Raw genomic sequence first — 27,435 nt, 5'->3', positions numbered from 1 at the left:
ATCTATGCCATTGATTTCCACTAGGTATAGTTGGGTGAAAAATTGTTCCGTTTCCCAGGACCTCAAGCATGGCAAGCGGATGCGTTCGCCATCCTGTCACTGTAACCACTCCACTACAAAGTCTTATTAACATGCGAGAGTTGCTAAAATAGTAATCCTGAGGAGCGAGTAAAATGGATTCAAGAAAACTAACAAATATATTAAGGCGAGTCCATTAATCAAAACATCACACCTATAACACGAGAAAAAATAAGAACAACTTTAACTCATTTTGTCAAAACCCAATCTCAAAAATCTCTTGTTTAATATTCAACTTAACCCCTCAACTTAGTGCCCAGCTAATGTTCATACTTTTTGTGATACGTATATGTGTATTACAAATGTTTTGAATTGCTAATGGAAACTGGGACAAGGGGGAAAATGTAAAGTCTCTTGCGAGTTACTAATTTTATTTCAAAAATGTATTCCAGAACCCATTTACATCAAGCCATTACTGAAAATAATCAAATATTCAATCAGTTTAGAAGAAGTTGTGTACAATGTTGAAAATTAAATGAAGAAAGATCTTTATATATTGTTCATATTTATATTAGAATTCTTTCATGCAGAGGTTAAGTTCGATTTTGTAGAGAAACTTATCCTTCAAGATGCAAAGATCTTATACATTATTTTGATTTATATCAAATTTCTGCTGCTTAAAACTACGTCTTAATATATTTTTACACTTAGTCAAAAAAATTGCCAATCCTAGTAACGCTCATCATCAAAATACCGGCTTATTTGTAGATGACTAGAAAAATTATCACAAAATGTAACATATCGGTACTTATTTTAGTAACTTTTATTAATCTAAGTTAAATATCTACAGCTAGTACGAAGAAAACCATACATATTATGCATAATATTGTATTTGTAATTTGAACAACCAGCTTAAATCAATTAATAATTATACAAAAGCGGAAACCTATTTTTTCAGTGGACATCATTGTTTATTGATTTTTTTTTTGATTTGGTATGCCATTTGACTATTAGTTTCTCAAGCTGTTACATAGTAAAATTGATAGCAGATCTATGTACCCCGTCTATTTTAAAGTTGTAAAACATTTTCTTAAAACCGTAAAACAAAATTAAATTGTGATGATAGCAGTGGCGAATCCGGCGGGGAGGGGGCTAGGGGGCTGCAGCCACACCCAGACACAGACAGTCATTTTACGTCTAAATACGACTTAAACTAATTTTAATTTAATTCTGAATTTTTATGTGTAAATCCATCATTTCGATTCGATACTGTGTCCTTTTTACATGCAAACTGAGCCCCGACCAACTTGCAAGTGTGCATTTTGACATATTAGGTATATTACGTTTCAAAAAGCGATTATTATAAGTTTTTTTAAATTTTATATAAGAGGTTTCAAAAATAATATAAAAAGAGCAAATATGACTGGGCAAAAACAGAGAGGTTTAATTAATTATTTTTCTGAATTCAGCTAAGTTTATATTATATACTTATTACTCAGTAAACATCCAGTTTTTTGATGACTAAAACACTGGCTGCTACTTTGGCCAAAACAGACAAACTACTCCAATGTTATCACTGTAAAACTGCAATCCGTCAACTACACATCAGGATGCTGAAAAAAGACGCGGCAATTGTTAAGGACGTGATTTCTTTGGTCGTTTTGAGAAAAAGTTCCCTTAAACATAAGTCCGAAAGTGCACACTTTTCCAGATACAGGGTGTTAACATTTTAGTTTTTTTCCATACAATTTTCTAAATAATGCCAACGTATTGTTGACATTTGGTATTTAAGGGTTTTGAATTCGAAATTTGACATTTATAATAATTTAGCTCCAGCTTGTAAGGGACGCCATTAACATAACTTTTTAGAAGTAAACATTCTCCTTTTTTAAAGTGAAAGAATTGGCTGTTATTTTTGCCTTCTTGTTGGCGAAAATAAAATAAACTGGGTCAGTGCCTAAATATTTTAGAAATAGGTCATATTTATTCTTCCTTTCTTTCTTCATTTCTCCATGTGTCGGGTCTTTTATAAAAACGCATCAAGATCTGTTGAAAATAAGTAGAGATAATTTATTTACATGTTTGAAAAATTTTAAAAAATCTAATTAAGCAAACATTTGATTTCACTTGGTCGACTTTTTAGGGTCATAATTATTGAAATATGAAAATAACATATTTTTATTTAGTTTTTAAAATGCAGACCATTTAAACATCAAATAAAAACAAATTCGTTCAAATATGAAAATTTGGCATTTAGGCACATAATCATTGGATCAAGTAAACTTAAAAATTCTGATGTACAAAATTACAAAAATTTGCAATCGTCGCTGAAATATTTGGCTGTTGCGAAATTCTTTGCTAACCCCGTATAATACAGATAACTGTTCATCCTTCAAAATATTAAATGTTTACTTATCATATGATCCGGTTTTAATGTAAAACGTTTTAAAGAAATCTCTGATTCAAAAACAATTTCGATCAGAAATTAATATCAAATACCCCACTGTTCGTCGATGCAACGATGTAACTTTTTTATAACTCCAGCCCCCCTTTTTATAACCAAATCCTGGATTTGCCACTGTATGAAATTAAATATAACACGCAACAATAAATCCTGTTTAATGTAAAAAAGTATTAAAACCCCCAATTTTAACAATTTTTAAATTAACTGCTTTTTGGACGTATAAAATGTATGCTATAATAATATTCAAATAGATTTAAAACAATTTCCTAGATCAAGCGCAAAAGAAATGTTACGACATAATATTAACTATTAAACATTCAGTCTCATTTAGTAACCTCGTTCTCCTGAGAACACACTTTTGATCTTAGGGTCCTAAGTAATAAAACTAGAATTCAACATCAATATAGTCTTAAGCGGGTTATTATGTTTTCTTTTTTCATATTCGTAGTCAATTTCAGTACCCTTAAGTCAGTTTGTATTGCACTCTGCAGACTAACTAATTAATAAAATGATGTTAGAAAGTAGATATAAATTGAAACTTAGCATCCCTAAAAGTTTTAACGCCCCTTTTGGCAATTTAATATTTTTAAAGGAATTATAAAAATACGAACTTTACATGAAGTCTCGTACATGAAGTCAACAAAGTATTTTTTTGTGCAAAACGTGCGACATTTCAAATCTTTAATGGTTTAAATATGGTTGTATTTTAACAACTGTATTTGCCATAGGTATAGGATAAACCTACTATACTCCCCAAGATCCCCAAGATAACATACAATTGAACAGAGAGTAACTGTTAGATGTTAGAGAATAAAGAACTTAAGGATTAACAAGGATGATCATTTTATACCACGGTAGTGATTAAAGTTTGATTTTCGACTTTGAACTTTGAACCTAAATTGAAATTTTCATCGCAGTATTAGTTCTTCGATTTTAGTCATCAGTGCATAATTTCATTTGAAAATTAATATATGTTTTTAATCAAAAAAAATTGAAAATGATTTTTCTCACATTTTTCAAATATACATGTAATAACTCCAACTTATATGTATGTTTGTCGTTAGTGAAACGTGTTCAGTAGTTCGACTGTTTTCAGTTTTTCAACTGTTTCTAAATTTTAATCCAAAATATGATGGATCTGTTATATGCAAATTAATTTTGTCAAGTGCTATTTATTTTTGGTGGAAATCATTGAGTATCTCTAGAAAATGCAACAATGAACATGATATTATATTAATCACAAAACGGTTCCGAAGCCATTTAAAGTGTCAATTTGTATTCTGGTCCAATGTTTTGAAGATATACGAACTCGGTGAAATTAAGGCAAAATTGATGTTGTTAACACTGAACACAATGATGTTTCAGAAGTTACAAAATTTCGATTATCTCCGAAATTATTCCAAGAGAACCGAAAGTTGCTCAAGTGATTCCGTCGTTTGTCTAATTTTGTGCTTCAAAATAAGAATCTGCTAATTTTACATTGGAGTATAAATTGTACATTGTTGTATAAAAATAGGAAACATTTTCTGCTTAATTTCAACGGCTTCTTTGCAATCTCGTGGTTAAAATTAAATTACGAATTTTGTTGAAAATATTTGTTCGTAAATATAAATGCCTTCAAACCAGTGCACCATTTACTGTTTTTTATAATGAGATAATAAATATAATATTGTAAACAACTAGAAATGTCCGAGAGAACGTGTACCATAACATTACAGGAGTTTTTTTTTAATTCACAAACCCATGTCACACGTTCATGTCCGTGTCTTAAAAAAATATAGGTCATGATGCGCCCGCAGAGCATAATTATAGCTCGTCAAATCAGCTTAGACAAATATGAGACTCGTTTGCAGAAATGTGTGAGTTTTTGCAATTTCCGAACTTGTAAAACAGCTTTGTGTTCAGCAGAAATGTGGAGCTTTGGCGTAATTTATTATTCTTTATCTTACGGTTTACGAGATGTTAATATCTCGAATATGTTCATACATACACTAAGTGTACGTGCACCGTGCACACAGTAAGTATCTGAAAATATATACTTCACATGCTAAGAGTTTCACAAAAGTAAATTTAGTAATATTTTTAAATTTGAGCTAAAGCAAATCAGATTCAGTAAAATATATTTTGTTTGATCCTAATCTCTATAAACCTCCCTGATAATGAGTTGCAGTTTGAAAATATAGCACATAGGCACACCTCTAATACATCTTTTTTTTTTAATTTCCGTTTTGTTCGAGGAATACTATGGAGGTCACGTCGCACAATGATCCTGTGTGTTTAGGTAACTCACGTTTGCATTACACCGTGTTAGTTTTTTTTAAGTAGAACTACTTTTGACCTCTTGAACGAATATGAAATGTACTTTTTAAAATTTAGATATGCTGCTTAACTTTGTGATAATACGCAGATATGGGTGATGATTTCGAATATATTAGGTTTTGCTTTCAATGACATGAGGCAGCTCACTTAAATCCAATTCTTCCTCGTCGTCGTCAGCAAATTGAATATCATCCAAAATACTATTATTTACACTCGGAGATTTTTCCACTTTAGTTTCCTTTTCCATGTCGAGTGGAACGATGGGTCTCAATTTTCTGGGGAACTCTTGCATCTGAATTGCTACTTTTCTGTTATCAATAATATGCCGGGCTTCATTTAAATATTTGTTGTCCACTTGGGTCACATTACCTGTAAATATAGATTCAGTAAGAAATTAAATAAAAACCTTGCAATATTGTTGGCTACTACAAAATAGTTCTCGAAAGTGAAAAAGTGGGAATCAAGATTGAAGACCAATGAAGAAAGTAGGTTGCTATTGATCGGAATTTTGTTCGGTTTGATATCGGACTGCCATATTTTCGAAATGGCAATTTAGCCGGAATTATCTATTAAATATGGGCATGTGCAGTGAGGTTCAGAGTATTGTCTAAATCTATTTAAAATTTAGCAGACCGTTTTTTTTTTAAACTCAGATTGGTTAAGTTTTCACTACAAATGCAACTTTTTCTAAAACCAAATCTGCATATGCTAGGCTTGTTCGAAACTAAGTTACGCCCAGTCCAGAAAGAAATAAAAAACATTATTGCTTTGTATTGTATCATACTGCATCTGCTGCATCTTGTGCTTAAGAAAATATAAATCGTCTTCAAATAACAACCAATGAGGAACTGTATCATTCACCTTTGAACTCAACACTTCTCCAACCATCAGTAAGTTAAGCCGTGAGCTATTACCAACAACTTGCGTGACATTTGGGGCTGCCAAATGAGAAATTTGATGCAAAATATGGACTATGCGATATTCGAGATAATAGCTACCTATAGTGCATTAGTGTTTGTATCGTTGTTACTTGCAGTGCCAGTGTTTGACAAATTGAAATACCTAGTGTTTAAGCATATCCTACTTACCATGAACCAAAGGAATCACTTTTTTAACCTTCTTTTTTGACATAAGTGAAGATGTGGCTATACTCTCACTAACGGATCGTCTACGGGGTTTCGGAACTAATGATTCTTCTTCCGGTGACTCAGTATTGCTTCCTGGATTAACATATACTTTTGGACGAATGTCCACCATCTCATGACATTCCACTTCAATGTGAGGAAGAATTTCCCCACTTTCGTCCAGGGGCGGAATCCAAACTAGAAACGCTGGGTCCATTCCTAAGTAAGAACCAGGTGCCGCTCCTGCATTCACTACATTATAATCATAGTAATCTATCTCCAAATCATTGTCTGGCGCAGAGATTGAGAATTCAGAGCCACCAGGTCCAGCCAGCAATTTTTCTCGGTTTCTTTTGTCCTTAGTGGCTTTGGCATTTGTACTTCGGATGGTAGCCACGCTTACCATGCTGGCTACTGAAGAATAGCATCCCTAAAAATATCAATTTAAAATTATATTTTGAACAGTTTCTGCATTGACTAGACTTGAAATGCTGTGCTTGTGTAGCACTACTTTGCCTGAACAAATTTGTGAAGAAATTATGTGATTAAGAAGTGCCCACTAAGATATGGAAAATTGAAAAGATCCAGCTTAATCCCAGGGCGAATTACGATTTCAGAAGACTAAATGAAAACTCAGGTCATTTTAAATAATGTTATTTTAACAGGTCTACTTTTAATTAGATTACGGCAGTTTCTATAATACAAATTCTGATTGTTTTCCTTCCATAATAGATATATGAGGAAATAATTTCAATTATTACATTTCAGTCAAATTGTTCTTTAAATTGTATACTATATTTGTTGCAACAGTTCCGAATAATCACTGCGCAAAATCCGTGCAATAGCGTTTATATTATTTCATAATAAAAACATTTCAATTGATTTTACGGATTCACCAAAATCTTATTATCTTTCTACTTCATGGTTCAATATACTTCAGAACATATTAATTATAAAGCCAGTGACGAGTTCACTACAATCAAAATTATGTAATCTATATATTCTATATATATATTTTTTAAAGCACAAGACAAGATTTTACGAGTATCTAGTGCAAAACAATATCTAGTACGAGCTATTCATGTGTGAATATCGCGAGACACATGCTTAAGAGGAAGTGCACGTTGAAAACTGTAAAAATTTAAGACAGGAATACTAAATTAAATAAATTCAGACTTTTCTGGATAACTTTGGAAAAGTGAAGTAAAATAAAAAAAAAAGAGGCGCGGCAGAAAGTGCTTGTTCAAGATTAGCATCTACACCCACTAGTTATTTCATGACATGGTGCCTGATGGATCTACCTTAAAAAACCTGATTCGATTTGCATATTGTTCAAATTGTTTATAGCTAAAAGTTCTTGAGGAAAATACTTAATTTTTTTACTTTTGGAAATATGCCCAGTAAAATTTTAATGAAATGCTTTGCATTGTTTTTAATAGTCGGAAGCAAAGGAAATGATATAATGGTTTGAAAAACTGAAACCCGGTTTTTGAGTCGATAATTTGAATAAATTTGTTTACAAAAGCTCATGACTTGTTTAAAGTTATAGCTTCGTTGAAATTTTATGTTTTATCAGCCAGTATATAACCTAACAACACAATTTTTTGCCTAAAAATTGATATTTAAAAAAATTGCTCCCTACTTTTTCAAAATAATACTACAAAGTGAACGAATTGATTATATCGCACGATTTTTAATTTTGTTTTTCGGTTTGGTAAATTTTTTGCAGTTTAAATAAAAGTGACTTAGTAATTATCCACTAATGAAACTATTTGTGTAATTATGATGTTGTTCAGTCGACACTTTGCGGCATTAAATGTATCTCGCGAAACAAATGAATTACAAATTGAGCGAAAAGATTTTGATGAATTAGGCGATTTTGTCGACAAAACTTAGGCGGAAATGCGAAGTTCGGTTCTTTAGTGATTACTTACACACTTTTTCGAAAATGAATTCGAAATAAACAAATTTTGCTAAAGATCTGTGACCTTCAATGTTTAAGTTATATATTAGAAATGCGCTGTGAAAGTGCTCAGGTGAAATTTCATTCACAACAGTGCTTGTGTTCAAAATGGACATTAAATAATCAATAAAATCACACAGATAACATATAATATTTCAAAAGCAGTATAGATTTAGTGAATGTACGTGTTGATGTGCTGGTGTAGATTTGCTTGATTTTCAAAATGGACAAGAATTATATTGGAAAAATACGAAATTCAGCAAATGCGAAATGCCTAGGCATCCTGTAGACTGACCAACCCGCCAGGCGCATTGCTGAACCACTACTACTTTGTACTACTTTGGCTAATCTTCAAATTTATGAATTAAGAGTTTTTCGTAGTCCGATAATTTATAACTTTGAAAGGGATTTTTCTTGGCGTGGAGGATAAATCGTTTTTCTTATTTCAAAAATTATTAACAAAAATGAATTCCTAACAATGTTGATTATGATCCATTACTATGGTACTAAGCTAATGATTTAGGTTTCCTATTTATTTTAAAGTTGTAAATATATTATATGTGATTCTTAATTAATCTAGTTGCAATAGATTGTTTCAACGTTTATGAAAAATCTTAATAGCCACTAAAATAGTTCGACGAAGCACCTAAATTAGTTGCCATTGATTTTTCAATTCATATTATTTGTATGCCACTGCACTATTTTGGGAATTATAATTATGCTCTATATTTTGTCGCGGGATAAAAACACATTATTTATACCTCTTTGAATTTCATAAAAAATCCATTTAATGAAAATTGTGTCTTTGTTTGCTCGCAATTGCCAAAATTGCATTAAATTAAACAGCAAAGTATCCATAGCATCAGGTATTCACACTGTTTAGTCAATATGAGAAATAAACATTTCTCACGCGCATATTAGCCTAAATAAAAACTACAGTTAATTTGCAGATATCCCAAAGCAGTCGTGATTCCGCAAAGTGCATTGCGTGTTGGCCAGTTTGCGGAATGCCTAATTATTTTTTTAAATTAATGTTACGTGAATAACAAAAAACAAAAAGAAACGTGCGGAATTCTGGTTATATTTTCAAATCAATATGAGGTAAGTTGGTCCCAAATTTTCTTGATACTTTCTTATTTCAAATTAAAAACTGAATAAAAAAAATGTGCCAATCTGCTAAACAATCGAGGAATCCTACATGATAGCATCGCCATCTACTAAAAAATTTAGAATAAAATCACCATTAGGTTTTCCGATTGAAGCATAACAACTTATTATTATTTTAAACGTCTACTGTTTTCTATATTTTTCGAGACATTGGACTGGTTCTTTTAAAATGAGCCACCCTGTAAGCAGTGTGACAATATGAAAACTTGCAATGTCTCCATCTGAGGGACAAATAAGAAACAATGTAGGAACCTTATTTATTATTAGTAGGAGAAAACAGATTTATGGACCAACCCTCTAACTTCCAGTCACCCAAACTTTAAAATGCTAGATGGCAACCAACCACTTTCGTCTTTTTACAGACCGAAACTACTTGAAACATTCTTTACCATTGCGTTACATCACGTTACATTTGACAAAGTTTATTTTAATTAGTGAAGCGCTTAAACTGGTGTCCATTATTTTTAAGACTACAATTATGTTTTAAAATAATTCGTAGCAAACAATGGCGATAGCTTTCCTACATTTGAAACGGGATTCTAGTAAGTCTTTCCCATAGTTGTTCAACTGAATCAGACTGAACAAGAGTTTTTGGGGGTTCCCAGAAGGAAAAATGGCCTGGTCATCATGATGGCCACGAACCAATGCTGTCTTTTTGTAAATCGATAGCAGATCCTACCTTCAAAACAAATTTCGTTGATAGTGTACCTATCTGTTTTTTTGCTTCGTGAATAACTGAAAGCTCTATCATAGTTCTAAGCTTTTCGGCATAAACTGTACTATTTAAGTTTTCCGCTATTAAGCCCAGTCAATAAGCTCTTCAGGGCCGGGGATGTCCTCCTCTAAAAAAATACGCATAGACTTCATTCCAATAGCCTCAGTTTGATTTATGAGCGCTATGAATTAAATTAAAAAAAAGCTTTTTACTAAAACAAGGAATTTTTTAGGAATTTACAAAATTCAATTCTTTTGCCCGATTCATTGTCAGAAGTTATTCAATTTTAATTCAAAAGCTTTTTAATCGATTTTGTGGAGTCCTGTTGGGCTGCAGATAAAATTGGGTTTCTGCCAAAATTATATTTCAACTATAAGACGTGCCTCTACTGATATTCTGTTATTTAATATTCTAGTATTTAATAATAGTAAGATTTATGTTGCAATCTTTCCTATTTTCTAAATCTATATCTACTTTATAGAAATGTAACGTTATGTAACGTAATCGAAAAGTAGAAAAGTCGCAGCCGTAGAAGGTTAATGCAGACAGTTTAGCTGGGACATAAATGGGGTTTGAATCACTTTTATAGAAATGGTTTGCAAGATCTTTTAAAATAATTTTCTGTTCCATATATATCAGTTAGTAGCCATTGCATTTTTTTTAAATTGTCACTATTTATCCAAGTTAGCGATCAAGCAGTCAAATACAATTATCATTTTTTGAAATTTTGCGTTAATGCGCCACAATCCCGTTTTGAAACTAGTGACAATGTCCTAGCCTCTACAAATGTGAGAATACTTTTTAGCAAAGTGCAATAAAAGCAAAGAGAAGGAACAAAAATATCTCAGAATTATTAGTAAATTGTTTTCTGGAAGATACCGTCATTTTCCAATAAATTTTTTTATATGATTTCGTTGTTTGTGCCCGATGTGATCTGAAAATTGTAAAGATTTTTAATGGAAATGGTATTAATTTATAATGAATTTCAGCTAAACAAGTTTACTTGACTTGATTTTCGTTAACTTCGTGGCTTCTCTTTGGCAAATATAAATAGCCGAGCTCTAATAAAGGAACGTAGAAAGCGTACTTCTACCTTCGAGCGGTTGTTCTTTTTACAATTCTAGTCTAAACCTAAAACTGCAGATTTAACTTTAATTGAGTCCCAGAATATATATCATTATATTGAAGCGTAACTAAAGGAAAGATTTGGAAATGTGTTCTTTCACTACATTTTGTTTGGTGTAATGGTATTCAGTGGTTGCAAAACTGAGATGAATTCCAAGTATAATTGCTAGTGGATTTAAACAAGTGAATGAAAGTGTTGGTGAACGAAGCTATGTAAAGTGTAACATGGATGCAAACAAAGTAAAAGTAAAAAATACTCCACCGGATCACTTTTAGAGCACATTTCGTCATCGCTCACGTTTGTCAGTGTAACGTTGCTGACTCTCCGACTCTGATTCTTGTAAACATCTTTCTCTGTTGAACCGTCCTTCTCGCTTAATGTGGAAGACCTCCGAATAATCTTCCACTGGCCGCGAGGTGATGTTGGGACGCTGCTTGTCGGAGTCAGGTCATCACATTCAGGATTAGCCAGAGTTGGAAGTGCCGTGGAGGCAGGGACTTCGTTTTCAGCTATCAAAGTTTTAGAGCTACCTGTTGCTGAACGGTCATCTTTCCTGAAAAGCAAATGCACGATTTGATGGCTGAATTATGATTATGGTTTAAATCATAGTATGGATAACGAAAAATGGATTGGTTATGGTATACACAAACTGATTAATACTTGAAGGCATAAACAAATATTCCATAGGTAGGTACTGCAGGTCTCCAGTTAACAACCGATCTTTAAACATTCATTTTTTATTGTACAATACTCATTAGAACTTTTACATGAGAAGCAGTGAAAGTGGGAATTTTTTGAAAAATAATTTTACTTCAACTTTTCAAAATTGCTATTAAACTTTTCTATTCATTCGGTCGTAACGTGCTTAAGCGCAGCACGCAAATTTTTCTTAGATTACGGACTTTATTTCAATTTCTTAGATTACGGACTTCATTACAAAACTATGTTCGTACACGACGGTTAGTTGTATAAAGACAAAGTTCGCCGGTTTGCACTACTACTTATACTATTCTCCTATCTCTAATACAGTTAAGTCAGTATAGTGTCATGGGTGCTGATCTCGTAGTATTATACAGGGGCATCACTGTGTAGGAATATATAACTTGCAGTAGAAAAATATAATATTATGTAATTAGTGGCAACAAAATGTATACAGAAGGCAAATGAAAAGTTGTAATTCCAAATTTTTCAGTTGTTGCGTAAAAATGCAGAAAACCCCGGAGCACGTCAAATTTTAATTAAAAAAGACAACTTTTTCTGTTCTTTTAATACTCAACACATGTTTTTCCGGACTGCCTCCAATTATGTTGATCATTTTCTTCTTGGAATTGCATTTGGTTGCACATAATTTTATTTTTATTATTGACTAGTGAAAATATAAAGTTAGGGATAAATGCGAAATGCCTGTGATTTGAGGTGTATTTTTAAAATCTAACAAATTATTTATACCTTAAATGCAGCTTATTTAATTATTTTTTTATAATAAATTGATGGTTTAGATGTCTGTGATGATTTTCATCCAACATTATTAAAGCAAACTGTATAGCATTCTGTTGTCGGAACAATTATCGTTTCTTATAAGTACCTACTCATTTTGCTTATACTATTTTTGAACGAGAATTTGCTGCCCGAAGAAGTAAGTAATAGTAACTTTTCAGTCACATTTTCGCCATGATATCAAACATCGCTTTATTCGAATGTAGAACATAACATTAATAATAGCACAAATTTCATATTTTAAGTTTTATGTCATAGCCAATTTCTCACATTATGCCATCGCCAACTCACGTTTTGGCGGATGTTTTTTTGCATAAGCTTAAGCAGAATATATTTACGTAATATTTTTTTATAAAAACGTCGTTTGTAGGTGCAAATCAAATACATCATTGCCAAATTTCAAGGATTTTTGATCAGAACGATTTTTGATATATTTGGTCTACTTCCTGCCAAAATAGCCTTAGGCAATACCTCTAAAAATTACGTTATACCACATCACCTGTATATATTATCTACATAACCCTGTATAATTAGCACCTGATTGGAACCGATTTACCGCAACACCAAAGCTTAATTAAAAAATTATTATATATTAATGGTTAATTAATTAGACTTATTTGAACAATAAAAGTTTTCCGCATTAGCTTATGATGTAAGCAAGTGCAGATTTCGAGATGTGCTAATCTCAGGCACCCCTCGGATCGGTTTCGAGACTATTAGCTCACGTCAGCTGGGTTTAGCCTGAAAATAACAATCCTGAAACTTGCACACACTAGAAACGCGAAAATCTGACAAGTCTTAATTTAAAAAAAATATAACAAATAAATACATATTGATCTATGTTCAAGCTGGATCAATTTCTATCCTATTCGAATTGCTAATAAAAAAGCTGCTATCTTTATTTTAGTCTCAGCAATAAAACATAATTTGCAAGTAGAATTAAAAACGTTAATTAATTTAGTTATATTCTAAATATTGATTAGGATTCCGTTTATACATGTAGGTACTTACGCTAAAGCAACTTCCTCGTCAATGTCTCTGTCGCAATCCACCGACTCTCGAAGTCTTGTATGCTTGTTCTGTCGACTTTTCATATTGAGAGGGCGCATTCTTGTCAACGAAATAACTTCCGACAAAAGTGTCGCATTCGACTGAGTTCTGGCCGACATTTGAAGATTCGTACTTGAGGCTACGAATACAATTGAAGATCTATCTTATTATCAATTTAGTTTTGGATAACTAACGACTGACGTTACCTGAAAGTGAGTCCTGATCCTCCAGCTGTGCTACCTGGTATTTTCTGTATCGAAAAACGTACTGTATCCCCAAAATGGTGGTGGCAATGATCAAGCCACTAAGAAAAAAAATTGCCGCAATATGTACGGAGGTCAGCTTTAAAACGGCCAACGGGATTACGGAACTGACGCTGTGGGCGACCTGTACTGCACTAATATTTAGTTTAATCAATCCTAAAAATTGAATAAAATTTTAAATTCTTCAACAATTGGATTGTTAAAAAATCTAATAAACACACTAACATGTACACAACATGTACACAACTAGTACACTAACGCCTTACTCTGCAAAATTAACCCGGGCTTCTAACAAGAATTCCCAGTTTTGGAACGGTATAATATTTGCGTTCATCACGTAAAATACTTACTAATTTGACTTGCTTCGGCCAGAAAGCCACCATCACAAACTTGGCTTCCCAAAGTGATGTCGTCTGAGTAAAATTCCAACAGTAAGTTAGGTCCTGTGGAGTTCACCTGAGACGGAACGGTCCCAGGCTGTCCTGATAAATCTGAAAGCAGTGCTGACGATAGTGAACTGCCATCCCTGATCTTGAGCCACTGGTTACCGCAGGGCAGATTGAATTGCTCTACTCTGAATTTGATCACACAGTCATCATCAGCCTGAATTGAAATCACGAAATAAAAACTTTCGAATTCGAAAGAATCGTCAAATTCGCTACAGTTTGTGTTTTGTCTATCTTTTCGTCAGCACATTTAGAGCTTGGTTTCTCAATGCCGATGCGGCATTGATCGCGTGGCAAGTGTGCGTGATTTTTTCTAGTCCGTGCCTGAAACGGTTTTCCTAAGAACTTTTTACACACACCAACTAGCAGCACTGTTTCTAGAGATGTTATGAGAATGTTCAGAGAATCAAGACAAACACTATACGGCATTTTCTGTGTTAGCACTTAATAGTGTGTTAGTTACTGCAGTCATTTCTGTCCTATTGTGGACTATATTGTACTTCATGTAAAAGCCAGAAACAGCATTAATGTAGGGAAAACAAACTCAGGTGCAGATGTTGCTTATGACATCCAACCAAATTCGTCAAGACAAGATCAAAACAGCAACAATTGCATAAACATTCCAAAGTTGAATCAGCCAGATGTCCGATTTAATGTGACTCCAGTTATAACCTAGGGATGCTATAACTCGCAACTTATAAACTTTAGAAAATTAGGCCATCGTTAAAAAAACAAAGGGACAACCTAAGTAGAAAAAGTCGGAAGCGATAAAGGAAAATGAACGCAAAAATGAAAGGCAACATAAATCTTGATCCTCATAGACACAAGAACAAAGTGGAAAAACAAAAATTCAAGTCAGACCAGACAAATACAGAACACACGTAGGAAGGAAATGCGAGCAGTGAAAGAATAACATGAGAGACAAACAAGGCTCAATAATCATTTAGACAGGTGCGAAATTAAAATTATTGTTTCAATACAAATGGCCATTTTCTAGAATTGGAATAAGTCTAACATTCCAATGTTTAATCGACACAATGGACATCTTTGATATCAGACAAATCCCTACCACCATGAGCAAAGAAGACCATAAATAAAATTTGGATTTAACGTTTGGTGCGGAATGGTAGGTTAAGAACTTTGTTGTCCATTTCTTTTTGTAAGCACCTTAAATGGGAGTCGCTATTTTCAATTCTTTCAGAATAATCTGGATTTTATGTGGACGACTTAGATTTAGAAACACAGCGTAAAGTGCAATGGTTTCAACATGATGCCTCCCATGCGCATAATTTTTCCTAACCTAACGATATGATGGACAAAATTAACGCATCAAAAGCAGATTATAAGAAATTTCAAATATTTCCTTTATTTTTTTTAAGTTTGAAATCATACAACCTACGTGATATTGTAATAAAATGTTTTCTACTAATGTTTGGCAAAATGTAATAGTTGAATATTTAATAAAAATAATAGTTAACAAACAAAAAAAAAACGTCAGGTGCAATGAAAACCTATCAATAAAATGCTTCAAAAAACATTTAAAGTGAAGTTACATGGCAATAATTTGAATTTAATAACGTCTAGATCCTCCTCTAGCTACCATTCGTCTGGGCATGCATGCTAAATCTACCATAAATCAATTTTTTTGAATATTTCTTAACAGCTGTCAAATTTTAGAAAAACAAAATTGGTTTCGAGGGCAACATTCAAAGCTATAATTCTTTTTCCATTTATCATTCTTCTTCGGAACTGCTGTGGGTTGGAAGACCCCTGTACTAGTCATCGAAAAAACCTGACACTGTAAATATAGATCCAAAAATAGGAACCGAGCAGTGATATAATAACGCATATATTTTAACAAGGAATGTTATTCAAGGCGCTCGAAGAATTGATGCTGCTACAGCGGTGGTTCTTAATATTGCCATTGACACCAGCCAGAAAATCGATGAAAGTATAACTATGGAGTAAACTGAAAGGTTTCCGCAGTCCGAAGCGCCAAGTATGGCAATCAGCGCTGCTTTCATTCACGACATTTTAGCAGATCAACGGATTAAAATTGATTTCATATTGTATTAAACCCCCAACTTTTTCTAAATTTGTTTATTTATCTATAGTCTTTTTGCTTTCACTCCCTCCTGTTGTAGAATTTCTTTGGCAATTGATATACGAACATTCTGCCATTCTGAAATTGTTTCTCAGAACTCGACATGAAACTGCGCTTAGCACTCATGTTATACATAATTACTAAACATGTATTATAAACGTAATTTTTTCTTCAAACACCCATAACAAAACAAATGATAATAAAAGCTGAACTGAGGTTATGGAACCGGAATGAAGTTATTCACTTATGAGAACATAACATACTAAAACTGTTTTCTTTGAACCAGTTGTCACTCAAGTGAGTGACTTATTAGTGTCGTTTTTGAATACCGAAAGTTGGCTTTAGTTAGGGGCCACTCATCTCACCCTAACGTGAGTGGCAGATGAGTGAGAGTTGGATTTGAGATGAGTAGCGTATGAGTGGCGTTCTTGAATTCGGGCCTAAGTTTACAACTTCTGATTGCTACTTATCTACGACCGTTCGAGTTTGTCTTCAGTTTGTGTGTGATACTCTGCCCATTGGTCTGTCGACCTGGGCACCCCACAGGGGGTGGAATCAAAGGCACAGGGTGAGGGTCAACTTGGGTTTTCCCAAATGGCTGTGTTGGGTTTCGCATCATCAAACTTGGTTCGTACTGGTAGTTGAAACAATGAAGACCAAGTGTAGGAAGTCGACCATATGCCGACCGAAATGCATTGTTTCCTCAGGGATTGGAATGTCCCCTTTCTTGAGCTCAACCCAACCCCCTCTTTGATTCTAAATTATGGCTATAGCATAGCTTTGCCATGCCTACAAAACAATTGCTCGCTACACATTTCAGTATGGTCAAGTACCTGCTAATGCCGGATTCGTCAGTTTTGGCACTGAAAAAGAGCGCATTGGTAAATGAAAATATTTCCCATTGAGACGGTGACAAGCCCAACGACTCTGTACAAATTGTACAATTGTACATTGTTTGAACAGACGGAATAATGTTCCAGCGGATCCAGCTTTCGAGTCAGGGGGGGGGTCAAGTAGTAAAAATTCAGTCTTTTGTTGTCTATGAAAGTAGAAAAATTATCGATAGTCGTTATAAACCCAGCCCCCCCCCCCCTGAATCTGCCCTTGAGTATAGTCGACATGATTGTAGAGCGGCAAGTTTTAAGAAGAATGCATAAAGAAATTGAAGTGTTGACCACAAAAACAAATAAATCTGAATTCTTAGAGATATCTTCTATATATTATTGGCAAGATTTATTTATTTATGGATTTGGAAGGGAATGATTCAACAAGAAAACCAAATGCTTGTGAATCAGTTTGAGTTTTGTGAAAAACTTCTGTCACCGCCTCATCGGGGATAAAAATACTCTTGAATATATTTTCAAAATATTGTTACTAAAGGTAACAGAATAATACCAAGCCCACGTGCCGGAGATACACAAGCCATAGCGAATAACATTTTTGAGTTACTTCCAACCAGGAAATCAATATGCCTCACTTGTATTAGCCAAAATGTCCTTCCAGGACAACTTTGACTAGACGTTGCAAGTAATCGTTTTGGCTTGGCGTTTCCCAAATGTACAACACAACCACAACGGCAAAATGGGCCGACTTCCGCTTGAATTTCCGGTATCTCAGCCGAAATCATGTTTCCTCCTGAAATGGCACCGCTGTATATGCATTCCCAGCTAGCTCCTAATCCAGCTCCACATTTTTCCGTTTCAACGGCTGGCCCCTAAAATATATGATATGAAATGTTGTTTTCCATGGAAGTTTGATTGATTTGATTAAAAAGTAAATTGTAAATAGGTATTAATAAAACAAAAAGAACAATTAATATGTCTGCAGATTGGTTTTATTGATTCATCGAGTGGGTACAGTCATTATTTCGTTCCTTTAGCTTTCTAGCGGGGGCTCCTCGTGATGCTCATCATTGCGATCTTCAGGATCTTGCGATTTTGATGCAGACGGTTCTTCTATTTCATTTTCAGATTTAGTCTGCGCTAAGCTTTCACTGGCTTTATCGTAATTATCTTGATCTGCTATCGCATCTCCACTTTTCTGTACGATTGTATCTATTTCCGCAGATGCATTTGAATTTTCAGATTTAACCTCAGCAAACGGATCATATTCCCCACTTTCCTCCTCCTCATCTTCTTCCGGAGCTTCGTTCTCATCAAAGAACAGCACACTTTCTTTCTTTTCATCTGATATTTCCTCTGCAACCTCCATGTGTACTTTTACTTCTAAAGGAAATTCTAACTCACTATCATCACAATCTGCGTAAGTCTTCTTCACGTAGTATTGGGAGACGTCCCCGAAATTGAGGAACTCCTCAAAACTTTCACCTGTTTGTGAAGTAATATCCCTTCTAGTTTTAGCAATTGGTCTTGGATCGGTTGGTTTGGGAACAAATCCTAAATCACCTAGAGCGTAAGTGCCTTCAGCTGATGTTACAGTTTCCAATGAGGGTTTTTTTACTCTCCGCTCGTGGCCTTTGCTGAGTAATGAGAAAAGAGTAATTAGGAGATTTTCCCTTTTTGATGATTTGATGGAAGAGTCGCTTTCTGATTTAATAGTTAATGCTTCCTTAATGCAACTGACTCCTTCCATCAGAATATCGTCAAGTCTCTCGTTTTCTGCCTTCAGGTAAAGCACATCCGTTTCCAGTGCGCAATTATCGCATTTCATTTTATGCACATTTTGCTCCAAAATGCGCACCTTATGCTGCAAATTGGTGATGTTTTGTTGCTCGGTATTTGTAATTTTTCTCGCTTCTCTGATTTCGGTCTCGTAGCGTTTGTATCTCGCTAAATCTTGTCGAAGATAGCCATTTTTTTCGGTAATTTTTTCAATTAAAGTTTTTTGTACTAAAACTTTTGAAAGAGCTTTCTTTTTTTCGACATCATGAAGGACCGCTTCTTGTCTGAGAGTCTCGCTTTTATTCTTCAGATTACTGTAATCCCTAAATAACTTCTGATGCATTTGAAGCATGTTGTCGAATTCATTGTTAACCGCTATATTTTCCCGGATGACTCTATGAGTTGTGGCCGCTATCCGAAGTTCTGAAGCATCGTGAAACTCCGTCGACAACTGCATAAGTCTAGCTTCCATATCCTTTTTAAGCTTGTCTTTGCTGATGATAAATTTTCGTTCTATTTCGTACATTTCTCTGTTGTGCCTCTTTTCTTGCACTTCCATTTTCTTTTCTTGGTCTTCGAATTTCTTCATTAATTCATCACGTTGTGATCTGAACTCTTCTAGAGAGTTTAATTTGCCTAAAATATAAAACAAGAGTTGATTTATTTTATTTAACTTTATGTTACAACTTTTCACTTTATATTATGGTTATTTTATAAAGGGTGATTCAAAATTTGTCAAAAAAAAAAACAGGGTCATTCCGTTTAAGGCGCTATAGGATCTCACTTAGAGGGTACGAGAAAAATATAGAAACGTTTTTTTCGAAAATTTCTAGAAGATAGTAACAGTTGAAAATCGAATTTCAACTTCGTCAGCATACAAAGTTTCACGTATTCGAAAGAGATTCATGTTTTAAAACTTTTTGTTGAGTTATTTGTATTTTTCATATAATTCTTTCAAATCAGTCTCAAGGTAGTCGCTAATCGCATGTTAGGCTGGATTTAGTAATTTTCGGGTAAATCATCATAATATGGAATATTGTGCGGACAAAATATTTTGATTGTTATGTAAATTCAATTAAAGTAAATTAAGAAATGAAAAGTGCAGGTAAGCGTCAAACTTTGATCTTTAAAATCATAAATAACCAATAGTCAAATTAAAATGTCTGTGTAATAAAATAATAGATTAGATTTGAAAGAAAAAATTTAGATTTAGCAGATTTGTTGTCAACTCCAAAAATAAAACGTTACGAAGCTCTAAAATCAGCTCGCAAGCCACTTTCTTTCAAAATTAGTCTTTCACCGATGAATATTTAAATTTTAACAATGGCAATTTTAATTAATGTAAATGACTTAAACTTGGATTTAAATAATGGGTGAATATTTTTATGGCGTACTATTTAGTAACGCTTTTTCAGGAAAGCGCGAGGTATCAGGATCGAAAATGTAGTCATGTTTTTTTATAGAACGACACATCAAAACAAAATGAGCTTTTTGAAGTGAACTTTTCAATTTTGATTTTCTTGCAGTGTTGAGCATACATAATTCTGGACTTTAAATTAACATAAATTAGGGGTAACTAGCTGGATTTTATATTCTTCCTGGTCATATAAAGCTTTGAAATTATAAGAATTATTTTTCACTACTACAGGAGAATTACGACAATTTTTTTCAAATTTCGCTTTCAAAAAACGGACGTAGGTATCTCAGATAACTATTGGAATAGCTGGACAATGGTGTACCTATTGAAATTATCCTGGTGCGCTAGCTTGAAAAGGTGTGCTATTTGCACAAACAACAAAGAAGTGAGAAAAAATAGTAAGTATGCATTCTGGAGGAAAAATGGATAAGCACTTCTAAATTGGTTCGCTATGAAATTTTGTATAAGACCGAGTTGCTCGGATATATATAAATATGAAATGTACACTTTAAAACACTCGAAAGTACAAAAAAGTAAGTAAAAAACAAGGTAATTTTAAATTATTTATTTAACGATGAAAAACAAGCCAATAAGCCATACATTTAGAGCAACGTACTTGGCTGCAATAGAAAAGAGGGCGGCAAGGTCGATTAAGATCAGATCAAGATCCTGTTTTTAATTTTGTGCCAAGCTGAAAGTTATGAATATCGACTAACTAACTTTTTGGTGCCCGCGCTTTTACGCCTTCCTGGACGCTCAAACTATCATAGGTATACAATTGCTATTTTAACCTTTTTTCAGTTGTTAAGAACTTTTTGAGCGGTTTCAAAAGTTTGAAAACTTGGGCTTTTTCTATTTTTATTTGTTTATATCTCGGCTCTTTTTGAGCGGTTTCAAAAGTTTGAAAACTTGGGCTTTTTCTATTTTTATTTGTTTATATCTCGGCTCCTACTGCACCGATTTTGACCATTTTTTTAAATTGGGGTAGAAAAACGAGAGGATTTAAATTTTGATAGTTAGATTAATCAATTTTTAAAAATAGTCAATCGGTGGTCGATTTTCATAATCAAACATTTATAAACGTTGTTGAAAATTAGTGCTAACCATAATATCATTATTGAGCATATACTGTCCATCGTAAATTAGTATTAAATTGAAGAGTTAATGAGTAGTAGTGTTATACATTAATTTATTTTTTATTTATTGCATATGGTACATTGAATGACAGGAGATAAGGTATAAATAATCGCAAAATGGTGACATTTTAATTAGGTTCAAATAATTTACAGATTCATTTATAAAACAGATTCATTTATTGATTTAAATACCAAAATTTTCGAACTTTTTAAAACCGCTCAAAAAGTTTCAACGGTATTACCCGAGACTAACCAGAGAGGCCATTGAGATCTTTGATCATGACAACAATTTCAATAGGAAAGAAGAGGTGCTTAATCCAGATTGAAAACGCGTTTTGTGGCAAACAGCGTGTGCGCCAAAACAATCGTCAACGAGATCACTTCGTCCACTGCGTCATCGCTTTTGATAATGTCCACCGCAGTTGTGGACGAAACGTCAGGAAGAAATTCCCATGGACCACGGCTTCAAAGCCCGAAAAACACTTCTAATTGTGATTTGACCGGCCGTGAAAGCCTTCAAAGTCTGATACATACATAAATTAAGTTTAAATTCAAAAGTACTGAAAGATCTTGGGATAGCACTTAGTTATTCGTCAAACGTGAAACCTAACATATAAATATTTGTTCTTTATTACTCATAATTTTGTCAGTAATGCGACGTTGCCGCTTATTTCGAAAAGTTCCAGCAACCCGGATATTTTAAACAAGCACTCTAAATTATCGCATATACAGATTCACCTTCACAGAACACACTGTATATCAGTTCATGTTAGCGAAAGACTTTCTATTTCCTATAAAATTAATGTCGTGATTGCAAAATTCGATTATTACGAAAGCAAAGCTAAGTTGACGAGGTTCTTCATTTCAATAATTACTAAATCACTGTATTAAAAAACGAGCAAAATATTTATCTGCAACTTCTCTGATTGTCAAGCTGAAAGCTGGTTTAAAGCTTTTGCCTGAATGAGAACAGTATGCTGAAGTGAAGCTTAAAGAAAAGCGTTCCTAATTGAAATTATTAAGCATCGAAATCGAGTTGTAATCCAAGATTTCTGAGGGCAATATTTTGATGAAAACAAATATGTATATTATTTACAATTTCTCTTTTCATAATTCGGTTTACATGGGTCTAAGACAGTATAGGCAGCGTTAAACAGAAATAATCAGATCTGTAGAGCCAATCTAAATGCTCATATTGTACAGGGTGCCTCATTCAAAATATAGAAGTTGTGGGTACTTTTCGATATAAACAGCAATGTCGCATTTCTAGAGAGCAAACCCGATTCATTCTTAGTACACATTTTCAGAAAGATCATGCTTCTCGGTCCGGGTTAATCGTCTAAAACGCCATCGACCGTAAATCACCCTGTGCAGCTCCAAAAAAGATAAACGTAAAAAGTCAGTAATTCCAGAATTTAAGCAAGTTTTCACGTGAATGATCTGCAATTTTTAATAATATCAAATAAATTTTCTTGACCGCAGTAAATATTTGACCGGTTTTGGACGTTGGACCGTTCTGAGTTATTTTGTTAAAATATTCTACTGGTCGAGTTTTAATCGCATTCTTCATAAACATTACACTTTAAGCTGTGAAATCAACCGTTTTCAAATTATAAATTATTTTATTTAAAAATTTCAAAAAGTTGGTACATTTTTTATGGAATTCATTAAATAAGTGTCAATTTCAACACATCATCAACAAATTTTGTAATAACTTAATATAATAACTAATTTGCAATATTGTTACGTTGAACGTAGCTCAAAAAAACTTTCTAACCATTGTGGCAGATGTGAAGCACTTTTTTAAATACCGACAATTTTGAAAATCTCTCTTCTTATCTATGTATGTACCGATGTATGTATTATTTATCATTACAGCTTTTAATAATTTATCAAAAAATAATGATTTTCTATTTAGAATTGAAAATAGAACGAAAACAAAACAACAAATTTTATAAAATAGAAAATGTTGCTGTACATACCATCTAATAATTTATTTTCCGATGTCAATTGTTCATGCATTTGCTTATACTCCTGTTCCAGTTCGACGATTTTCGTTTCAAATTGCTCTGTTTCAGTTTGCCGGGTTTCCTGCAGACCGACGATTCTCTCTTCCAACTCGTTGATTTCGTTCGTTTTCTCTTGAATCATTCGTTTGAGATACGTGATTATATCCGATTTGTCCTCATCATTTTTCTGGCCTTGTTGCTCCAATTCCTCGTTTTTCTCCTCTAATTCTTGTGTCAATGATCTCAATCTAGCTAGTTTTCTATTCAAATCCGCTATGGTCAGCTCATAAAAGGTCTTGTCCACTTCTGTCAGAGCGTTTGGATCGTCTTCGACTACTTTTTTCTTTTTGCCTTTGGTTTTCTTGCCTTTTGCCATAACTTTTTGGAAAAATTGTGAACTGCCCTTGTTTAACCGTCACTTCAAATATGTACTGTTCGGTTGCTAAGGCAATAGGCAAGTTCTATTGATTGAGGTAAAGGGTGATATTCCGAAAACACTCGAATCGGTACAGTGTTGGTAAATTATGGCCATGACAAATACATTTTTATTGGCTAAAATTGTCTTACCTCGCAAAATTTGGCTCCGTATCTCGGTGGAGGTGAATCGCAAAGTCTGTACCTGTTACGAATCCCTCCCACACAGGTACTGGAGCACGGACTCCATTGACTCCATGGACTCCATTCTCCTCTTTCCTGATCTGGAAGCAATTTACGAAACATGTTGGTCGGTAGTGCAATTGAATTTTAGGGTCACATTTACAATGGCAACGTGGTATACAGTTTAAACATTGAGCTATGAAGAACAGCAAATACTCTGAGATTATTCTAGTGACAATCTTGAAATGTTGAGAAACTTCTTAGGAATGAGTTGGACGTCAAATCGTTTGAGGCAATGATGTGTAGAAATTAACATATTGAATAAGATGTGTGTTGGAATCTCATTAATGTCCTTTACAGAGATCCGCATTAAAATATTGATTTAAAAGAGTTATAAGAATTTAAGGTAGACATAGCAATTAAACGGAATAAAATGTATAACACATCAACACTGGTATAAAAATTATAATTATAAGGCAAAATGGGCCCCAAGGCGCAAGTAGGTTTTGTGTTAATATGTGATATTGGTGATATTAATCAACTTTTGTAAGATTCTCAGCTGTAATTCTCTAGCTCAATAGAACCTAATGGATATACAGGAAACAAACTAGAAAATTTTCCATTTCATATTATTGACAGCGGCTAGAGCTCTTCTGTTCTTTCATAAGGCGTAGGTGGTTGCAGGGCAAATTACTATTATGCTAGACATGATTAGCTAAAGAAAGTAACTTTCCCTAACATACAGAGTAATAGACTATATATTTACATCAGATATTTAGAGGCTAAGCTTCAGAAGAATATGTATGTATGTAAAGTCATTTTTTATTTAATGCTTTTTATGAACCGACAGCATTAGACGCTTAATATTTGAGACACGGGATAATTAACACAATAATGGAAAGGTTGTACTTTGAAAACGGTTTTTGCTTTGGGAAACTGCCAAATTTCCCATGGATTGATGAATATGTTTCGCTTTAAGTCAACCTAATGTACGGGAACTTTGCGCATCAATTTGTTATTGATTACAATGGCAATTGGTTTCATATAAAATGTCTTAGTTCAGTATAAGAAACGTATCCTGCTTTTGCTATTACAGTAAATACTTATATGTATATTTATTTAACTTAACTGGCAATTAGGTGACATAATGGTTGGGTTGAATAAACGTACTTACTATAATATTTTAAATGTAAAGTATTTCAGCACTTTCGTTTTGTTTAAGAAACGAATAATACCAATTCACAAGCTTAAATCACAATCAATAACTAATTAATTCAAAGGAATTGCAAGATTTATTATAATTTGTGTGCCAAACTGCCTACCTACACAAATTAATCTGAAAGATGCTAGACTTAAATAAATTTGTATTAAAATCTTGGAGAACGAATTTCATTTGAGCATTTATTCGGTATCTCCAAAGAATAGGGCTACAAGCACCGACCGAGAATTCATAATTTAAATGAGCTACTTATCCAGACTCGTGACTAATTTTCGTGGAAGAGTAACATGACACGAATCAGTGTTTAGCACTACAGACAGCCGGGACAATCGCAATCAGCCCTAGCACAGCATTAAAAATCTTATGATATTAGCATTAATTTTCAAAATTCCAATATTTGTGCTAAAAAGAATTCTTAAGACTTCCCACACACAGTTGATGACTGCAACGAGAAAGTTGGAAACTTTTCATAGCGTGCTCAGTTTTAGTTGAGGCTCGTTGTGAGAGATCCATATTCAACCTTTAGTGCCCATAATTATGAAAATAGTCTAAGTCAAAATTAAAAAAAAAATGAGTTTATTAGTTATTGCACACCACATTATTTGAAACTAAATTTATTCAATGTAATTTTTTCGACATTCTCAAAAACGAACCATTAGATGGTGGTTCTAATTTCAACATTATATGGAATTCATTTAGGGTTAATGATGAAAGTGGTCAAAGTCAAAAAATTAAAGAAATAATATAAACATAACTTGAGAATGGCGTGTGGCCCTCTTTGACTCGTTTTTATACAACCCTGAGCATTATTATGAATTAATAGAAAAGTGTAGAAGAAGAAATACATTTTCGATTAAACGAATGTCGCAGCCGGATTTTATTTCAACGAAATCACTAGACGAGTCAACAACAAATATAGCAAAAAATATTGCGGGATAATCTGTCTGTTGGCTGAAACAATGGAAAGATTCTTGAAAAATTAACCTTATAAAATATTATATAAAATTTCATGATTTGGGTCTTTCACCTAAAAGAGGAAGACCAAAACATTCCGGATATTTTAAGCTACTTCTATTGTAGACCACCAGTAGGCCATTAACGGAAGAAAGACATGAAGAAATTATGGGTTTGCTACCATACATTCCTCCAGTTTTTCAGGAACACTAAGAATATTAAAAACTCGAAATAAAAAATGGACTATTTTTTCAAATAATTAATACAGGGTGATTCAAAATTGGCGTCAGTCCTCTGGAGGTGTTGTCTGGCGCTTTATAGGAGGACATAAAAAATAGTAAAAGAAATTAATTGTTATTAAAAACTGAGAAATTTGCAAAAAATTATATCAGAAATACGGCAGCAATGTTTTTCAAGGTAATCTGCCTAATTAACATTGCGCAAATACCTGTGGCCTCGTAATTATTTAAAACTCCGGTAACCATGGAATTATACAGACTGACAATAAGACAGTCAAAGATAAACGGTAAAATCAACAAGATTTGTTGACGAAATGTCAACCTGTTCTCATAACCTCGAATATTGTTGTTTAAAAATAAACCATACAACGCCAAACATTTGAATGGTTAACTCCAAACAAGCTAGTGCCTGTGTAATCTCCTTAATATCCACTCTTATCAAGCAGCTGCTCGTATTCAGTTAATTAACTCCTGCTGAATTTGTATCTCCTTGTGCTGTGTGTATCGTACAAACGTGGTAGGAACGTAGCCCTTCCTCGGTATTTATTTAGTGCTTGGGAAAGTGTCAGTTATTGTGCTCTTAGTGCCCCTGAAAGGCCCTGATTCGATTATCTCCAATACTTGTTCCTCTGTGCCTGGAACCGCTCTCCTCGCCCTTTGTTGGCGTGAGATCTTTCAGCTTCTGCTATGTTACTGTAGCATTTCCCCTGAACTAATCGCATATTCGTAAATTCGTGACAGGAAATTCAAAGTAAGTCACAGTTTGACAAATTATTGTTATGATTGACAAGGCCTGTTCACCTGTAACTATCTGTTAATGGCAAAAAACATCATTGCCGCTGTGCCTTTTCATCAAAAAATTTTAGAAGAGAACTTTTTTTATATTAAAAGTTTTCGTAATTTGAAGCAAAGATCGTAATTTTTCTTTTTGAATGCTTAAGTATTCCAATATGCTACCAATTAAACATGGAACAATTTCAAAATAAT

At 33.6% G+C, this 27,435-nt stretch overlaps 2 protein-coding genes across 4 annotated transcripts in view; both read right to left on the bottom strand.

Moving 5' to 3' along the window:
* Positions 1–432: 432 nt before the first annotated feature.
* The window catches only part of LOC109534664, a 43,504-nt gene continuing 16,501 nt past the window's right edge, over positions 433–27,435 (bottom strand). For 2 of the 3 annotated variants that reach the window (XM_048670096.1, XM_048670095.1), the window contains exons 8-15: positions 24,007–24,137; positions 17,734–17,970; positions 14,057–14,309; positions 13,650–13,862; positions 13,405–13,582; positions 11,158–11,449; positions 5,890–6,355; positions 433–5,170 (exon numbers count right to left, since the gene is read on the bottom strand). In XM_048670096.1, the coding sequence (XP_048526053.1) occupies positions 4,914–5,170; positions 5,890–6,355; positions 11,158–11,449; positions 13,405–13,582; positions 13,650–13,862; positions 14,057–14,309; positions 17,734–17,970; positions 24,007–24,137 (2,027 nt within the window). In that variant the 3' untranslated portion in view covers positions 433–4,913. The remainder of the gene's footprint in view (positions 5,171–5,889; positions 6,356–11,157; positions 11,450–13,404; positions 13,583–13,649; positions 13,863–14,056; positions 14,310–17,733; positions 17,971–24,006; positions 24,138–27,435) is intronic. The other variant, XM_048670097.1, reaches the window with a different exon arrangement.
* On the bottom strand, positions 18,069–23,881 carry LOC109533394 (cilia- and flagella-associated protein 157). Its single transcript, XM_048670101.1, has 2 exons — positions 23,413–23,881; positions 18,069–19,513 (listed from the first exon to the last, which is right to left on the bottom strand). Exons 1-2 carry the CDS (start codon positions 23,813–23,815, stop codon positions 18,132–18,134), a joined length of 1,785 nt encoding a protein of 594 aa, XP_048526058.1. The 5' UTR covers positions 23,816–23,881; the 3' UTR covers positions 18,069–18,131.

This window comes from Dendroctonus ponderosae, unplaced genomic scaffold, assembly GCF_020466585.1.
Source record: "Dendroctonus ponderosae isolate FM_Combo_2020 unplaced genomic scaffold, Dpon_F_20191213v2 Dpon_F_20191213_1, whole genome shotgun sequence".
Lineage (NCBI taxonomy): Eukaryota > Metazoa > Arthropoda > Insecta > Coleoptera > Curculionidae > Dendroctonus > Dendroctonus ponderosae.
The sequence above is the reverse complement of the archived record's forward strand: the minus strand, read 5'-3'. Positions and strand labels throughout refer to the sequence as shown.